This window comes from Formica exsecta, unplaced genomic scaffold, assembly GCF_003651465.1.
Source record: "Formica exsecta isolate Colony F162 unplaced genomic scaffold, ASM365146v1 scaffold591, whole genome shotgun sequence".
NCBI lineage: Eukaryota > Metazoa > Arthropoda > Insecta > Hymenoptera > Formicidae > Formica > Formica exsecta.
The window spans coordinates 339,007-344,932 of record NW_021853185.1 but is presented as its reverse complement, the minus strand read 5'-3'; the positions used below and the strand labels follow the sequence as shown (position 1 = coordinate 344,932).

At 30.5% G+C, this 5,926-nt stretch overlaps 1 protein-coding gene across 3 annotated transcripts in view; it reads left to right on the top strand.

The window, feature by feature from the left end:
- The window catches only part of LOC115242364 (glutamate decarboxylase), a 28,173-nt gene continuing 22,247 nt past the window's right edge, over positions 1–5,926 (top strand). The window contains exons 1-4 of one of the 3 annotated variants that reach the window (XM_029818594.1): positions 1–113; positions 1,833–1,921; positions 2,611–2,701; positions 5,396–5,632. In XM_029818594.1, coding sequence (XP_029674454.1) covers positions 1,865–1,921; positions 2,611–2,701; positions 5,396–5,632 — 385 coding nt within the window. In that variant the 5' untranslated portion in view covers positions 1–113; positions 1,833–1,864. Of the gene's footprint in view, positions 114–1,022; positions 1,123–1,832; positions 1,922–2,610; positions 2,702–5,395; positions 5,633–5,926 lie in introns of those variants that run through there. The other 2 variants (XM_029818595.1, XM_029818597.1) reach the window with 2 other exon arrangements.

Sequence of the window (5,926 nt, the reverse complement as noted above, 5' to 3'; positions counted from 1 at the left end):
ATTCCACCCTTAAAGCCTACGCTCGTTCCGAAACGAAACCTAGGCCTTGTTGAGACCGCAAATCGAGCCATCCGGCCACGAAGAAAATCCGGTGAAGAAACAAGCGGGATTAGGTAAGTACAAGATGAAGGTTGTATTAATCAGCAAGTAGATTACTTCTCTTCAATTTGAAATTAATTTCTGATGTAATATGTCATTCTATGTTATCATAGAATTATCTTTAAAACTTGTTAATTTATATTCTATATATTTCAAAAAATCGTTACCGTAAATCGGAATTAAAAGATGTGAATTTTTGGAAAGGGTTTGAAGAGTAAATACTTTTAAAGGGATTATATTGAAATTACAAAATATATAAGTGTTGGTAAGTTAATAAATTTTTATACGTGTAAAACAATTTACAGTTTTGCTACATTGATAGAATATTACGGTGTGATTTATATAGAAGCAAAATAATCATAGTTGAAACTTTCAATGTTTAATGTCGATTTTATAATTTTTATCTTTCTTTTGGCATGCGATAATCAATCTATTCATTTTTACTAAATAATTAATAGTTTTAGCTAATAGTTTTATTTAATTTTTATTATAATTAATATATAATTTATGGTATTATATTTTATAATTCATTTGTTTTGTATATCTGTTATTTGGTGTAATAAAAATCTTTTTTTTTAATATAAGGATATATCGTTTATTCAAAAAATAACGGTTGAAAAAAATCGTTTATTTATAGATTTATAAAAGTTTCTTCAAATTCCAGAAAGCGAAAACTAAAATCTGCTGTTAAAATTATCGAAAAGAATAGATTTTTACTAAATATAATTTAAGTTAAAAACTATTTAACTCGTAAATATTTAAGAGAAATATATACGAGAAAAATAGAGCGCAAAATAAAATGCTATTAGTTAACAATATCTTGAATTAATTTTTCAAAAATTATTGAATCAATATTTTTTTTGTGACAGTTGCCTATCTCTGTTTCTAAATTTTCTTTTAATAGATTATTTCCCCCAAAATAGATTACACATGTGAGTTTCTCCACTCCAAAATAAAAAGAGAACTTCGACGCATTGATTTGATAAAGCGGATGATGACAGCATTCAACACTTTAATTTTAATGTAATATATATTTTCTTCGAATACATTCATTAATCATGCACTGTTCTCATAATCACTCTATCTCTCTTCTGTATTTTCTTGTACTGCATGTTTTATTATTGTATAATCGGTGGATGTCTTTCAAATTTTCTCCAGCTTCTTATATCCTAGGACCGCTATTGACTCAGAGAGCAAAGTGATGCGATTGTTCAAGAAAATCATGAAGACTGTTTGGTTACTTAAAATACAAAGTGCGATCGATAGTTCGATAAACTGTAAAAAAATTTGTTTATTTTACGGTTATATATTCTTATCTTTGAGATAATAACAACTTTAAAACTAATTAACTTTTACTAACTGTATGTGTATGTATGTGCGTGTATTTCGTTTTTTCAATCATAGTATTCGCGATTCTATTATACTTACGAGCTTATCAGTCTTTATTCGCAATAATTGTCAAATAATTAAGCACCTAAAGAATTTAGTTTTGCAATAACTAAAAACTCGCAATTTTTTAATGTAGACATGAGAATGCTCTGTGTTTTAGAAATTAATTTAAGAAAGACGACAAAAACTGCTCTCTGTCCATGTTTCTTCAGTCGCTCAGCCTATCGCGCTGCCAAGTCGATAGCAATATCGCTTAACAATTTCGCAATCTCGCTAAAACTCGCCAAAGACTCGACGCCGCAGTACGTCGTGACTGAAGCGGAACCTGTTGTTGATTGTTGTAGGGACTGTTGAGGCGAGGGACACAAGCAGAGACATGGACAATGTGCAAATGATCGGCACTAAAATCACAGCGATCAAGGAATACTTATATGTAAGGCATCCACATTGCACTTCATTCATCACATCTGTTCGTTTAGTGAGATTGGCATCTCGACAATGTTTTCATTAAATATTTTCATTAGATTAATATAAATTTAGTATAATAGTTAAATTTTTTTTAAATATAAATACTATGGTAAAACTTGCTAATTATATCCTTATTTTATATTTTGTCAGGTAAGCAATGAATTTATCGTTGTTATAAGAAAATGGTTCCCGTTTTCTGGATATTTTACTTTCAAATAATAATAAACTTAAATTTTCAATAGAATGACACATAGAAATTGATGAATTTATATATTGGTGAATGGTTATATCGATTAATATATGTAGTTGATCTAATTCGGTATCTACGAAGATAGTGTTGGTGAAAACATTGTCGACGAAATCTTCGTCAGTGATTTTAATATAATTACATTTAATGATTTTTAGGTTAATTGTGTTAGTTTCTTAATTTCCAGCAAGCGACAATTGATTGACTTATAATGTTATTTAATACGGCTATACATTTTTCTGTGAGCAAATTAAATTTTCGTTGATTAATAAAAGCTCTTCGATAAAACATTCGATTTTGATATTTGCTAAAAGGGTCAATTTGCTATAAAGGTCAATTCACTAATGCAAATGTTATATAAATACAGACAACTTAAGAAGAAAAATTCTCGTTATTTTGGATTTCAGAATTTCGCACGAACGCATTCACCCACGAGACTAATGAGTTCCGAAAACACCTATTCGCTCTCCAAGGAGCATTGCAACTTGAAGTATTCGGGTAAGTGCTTATGAGGATTTTTAGTTAATCAGTTTTTATTTGAATATTGCATGTATTCGAGAGAATTTAATACAAAGATAAATATTTTGTTTTTTTGACATAATTGATGATTATGTGCTGCATGAACGCTGCTTTGATTATTCATAATTCCGTGTAACTTATATAACGATATTAGCATCATCCCAAAGATAAATATTTTGTTTTTTTGACATAATTGATGATTATGTGCTGCATGAACGCTGCTTTGATTATTCATAATTCCGTGTAACTTATATAACGATATTATCAGCATCATCCAGTTGTGATATATAAAATTCAAGAAGAACAAATTATATTATAAGTATATTTTACATTACGTGAGCGTTGACTTAGCTTTTCGAGGGCAAAATCCAAGCGTCACAATATTGTCCTGATTTCGCGAGGCTTGTGGGTCGGAAGGGTGCATAATAATAGAGGATTTAGAATTATTCCAAAGAGGTTGGTAGACTCCGAGTGGTTGAGGACAGATTACACGCCGCAGGGATGCGGAAGGGTTTGTCATCTTCGCCGTTTGGGAAGTGTTAGCGGGCGATAACGACATGCGCGTGCCGCTCGTAGAATTTTAGATATTTTAATGGATCTTTATCTCGAATGATTTTTATTACGATTTTTGCAAACGATATATAAGCATTTACAAAAATTTCGTTAGACAACGCATCGTAACGCGAAATCTGCAGTATTACTATAAATTAAGGTCGTAATCCGGTTTATAAATCGGCGTGACTAATTGCCGCGTGTAACAATCCCCAGAAGACGCGTTGATTAAAGTCGAGATGCGAGGGTCTAGACACATCTGGTGCCGAATGACTATACGCACGATAGATATATTGAGTCCGAACTAAGCAATATACTTGGCAAAATCTGCGAGATAACTGTGTTTCATAAAAATTAGAATTAGGATACATATACGTAAACTAATATCGCTTTTGTATTTAACTGTTTATCTAAATAGAAATATTATTATACACGAGGATTATTAAAGTATTAATAGCCTATTGTTTTTAACAGAAATAATTAAAAGATGAAGCAGATAACAATTAAACGATAATTATTTTAACGTAATTAAATCTTGCGATAGCTCGAAACTTGTTTGTATCTCGAAAAGTATTATAAACCTCGGGAAGAAGGCGAAGGTCTTTGGACATTAGATTGATGGAGCTGGATTAGCTGGATCTGACTGTTGGAAACCGGGGATTTCCCTTGTCTAACCATAGGCTCAAGGCGATTCACTATAAGTTTTCGCCCTTCTTTCTTTATTCGGCTTTTATTTAGCACGATCTTTACGATCATTGAAAAGGAATGTTCTCATTGGTTGAAGAGAGAGATCTTTTTCGAAAAAAGTATTGCCGGACAGATCTACTTTTTAAAATTGTCATCAAATGCTTTCGTTTAAATATCTTTATTGTTTTATCAAAGATTTAACAAAATTATTATTTGATAAGAAATTAGCTTTATTACATCAAGGAATAACAGTAGCATGTTTATGAAACCAATTTTTAATCAATATTTCTTTCAAGGAAGTTACTTGTAATTTAAGATAATAATATTTGATGTTTTTGAACAATATATATTGTGTGAAAAAGAAACAAAGAAAATAGAAACACAATTCTATGCCGTCTTAAGAAATCTCGTTTGCAGTTTGCAGCCCTTCTTAAAAATGCTAAAATATAATTTGAAAGCGAAGTCTCATAGTAGCTTGGCTGTTTATCCATGGGATCACTTTAATGCAATGAGAGACGAGGGGTAGTCTACTCTCTATGAGATATTTTATGGTTGCTCCGCGATAGAAGGACAGTTCAATTTGCCGAGGATTTACCACGAGTACATTGAAATGTTCCACTGCAATGACTTCGTTCTGTCTTCATTCTCTCGCCTTTATAAGATTCGATGAAATACTATATGTATACATATATATTTATGTAAAGTTATCTTCTAAATTTTTGCTTACTATTCCGCTTTTAAATTATATTTGTTATTATATTTGTAGAATATTTATATATATATATATATAATTATAGGCATGATTTTTATAAGCAATGAATTGAATGCTATTACGCTAGCTAACGTTAAAGACAGTGTTATGATATCACGAAGAATTTACTGTGAACAGAAGAAGGAAGAAGAACATAAATAAGATGGTATCATCCCACCAAACAAGTGAGAGTGTGTCAATATAGGTCTATACTTTCAATTGTTTGATGAGGTGAAATCATTCTAATTGCACGTTATCTTCGAGGATGACGTCAAAGTGGTAGGTTGATCAACGAAATGACAGCCAAAAGAAATCTTATCAATGCAGTTTTAATTGATATCGCTGTAGAAGAGATTTCACTTGATCCCAACAATTAGAGAGTTATCGTAGTTATTGCATCGTGTTGCGCATGAATTATCATTATTGTTTTCTTTAAAAAAAGAAAGAAATATCAAAAAAAAGAAATAAATAAAAATTTTATATCGTAAAGACAATATCGGTACACAATTTGTTTCGGAAACATTGAAAACTTGCTGTAATATCTCTATCTAATCAAATATCATGCAATTGTATAATATTGTTTATTAGATGTTTTTATATTGATGATTGTTGCAACATTATCTAATAAATAGACGATTCATATATATGAGATTCGTGCTTGTATATTCTTATTTTGTTCACAGACATTCTGCCGCATAATGCAGAAGGTTATCCGGCCACTAGAGAGTTTTTGATGAAGGTAGTGGATATTCTACTAGACTTTGTCAAATCAACAAATGATAGGAATGCGAAAGTCCTCGATTTTCATCATCCTGCCGACATGATGCGTCTGCTCGATCTGGAAATACCTGATACCGGATTGACTCTTCAACAGCTCCTACTGGATTGTTCTATGACTTTAAAATATCAAGTGAAAACAGGTAAGTCATAATTTTCTATTTTGATATAGAGCATTTTAGATATAAATCACGTAATAGAAAAGCTTTTGTTCGAAATATCTCGAAATGTTTCGGGATTGAAACGTATAACGTTCATTACACAGAAGCAAACATATACGGATATAAATATTTACATTTTGTCGTCGATCTGGTTTTTATGATCTTTGTATCGAAATCTTACATCAAAATGACTTTTCATTTTCTGTATTTCTGTAATTTTTCGAACAAAATTATATTATATTATATTTTATGCAAATTAATTATATTTTATTAATT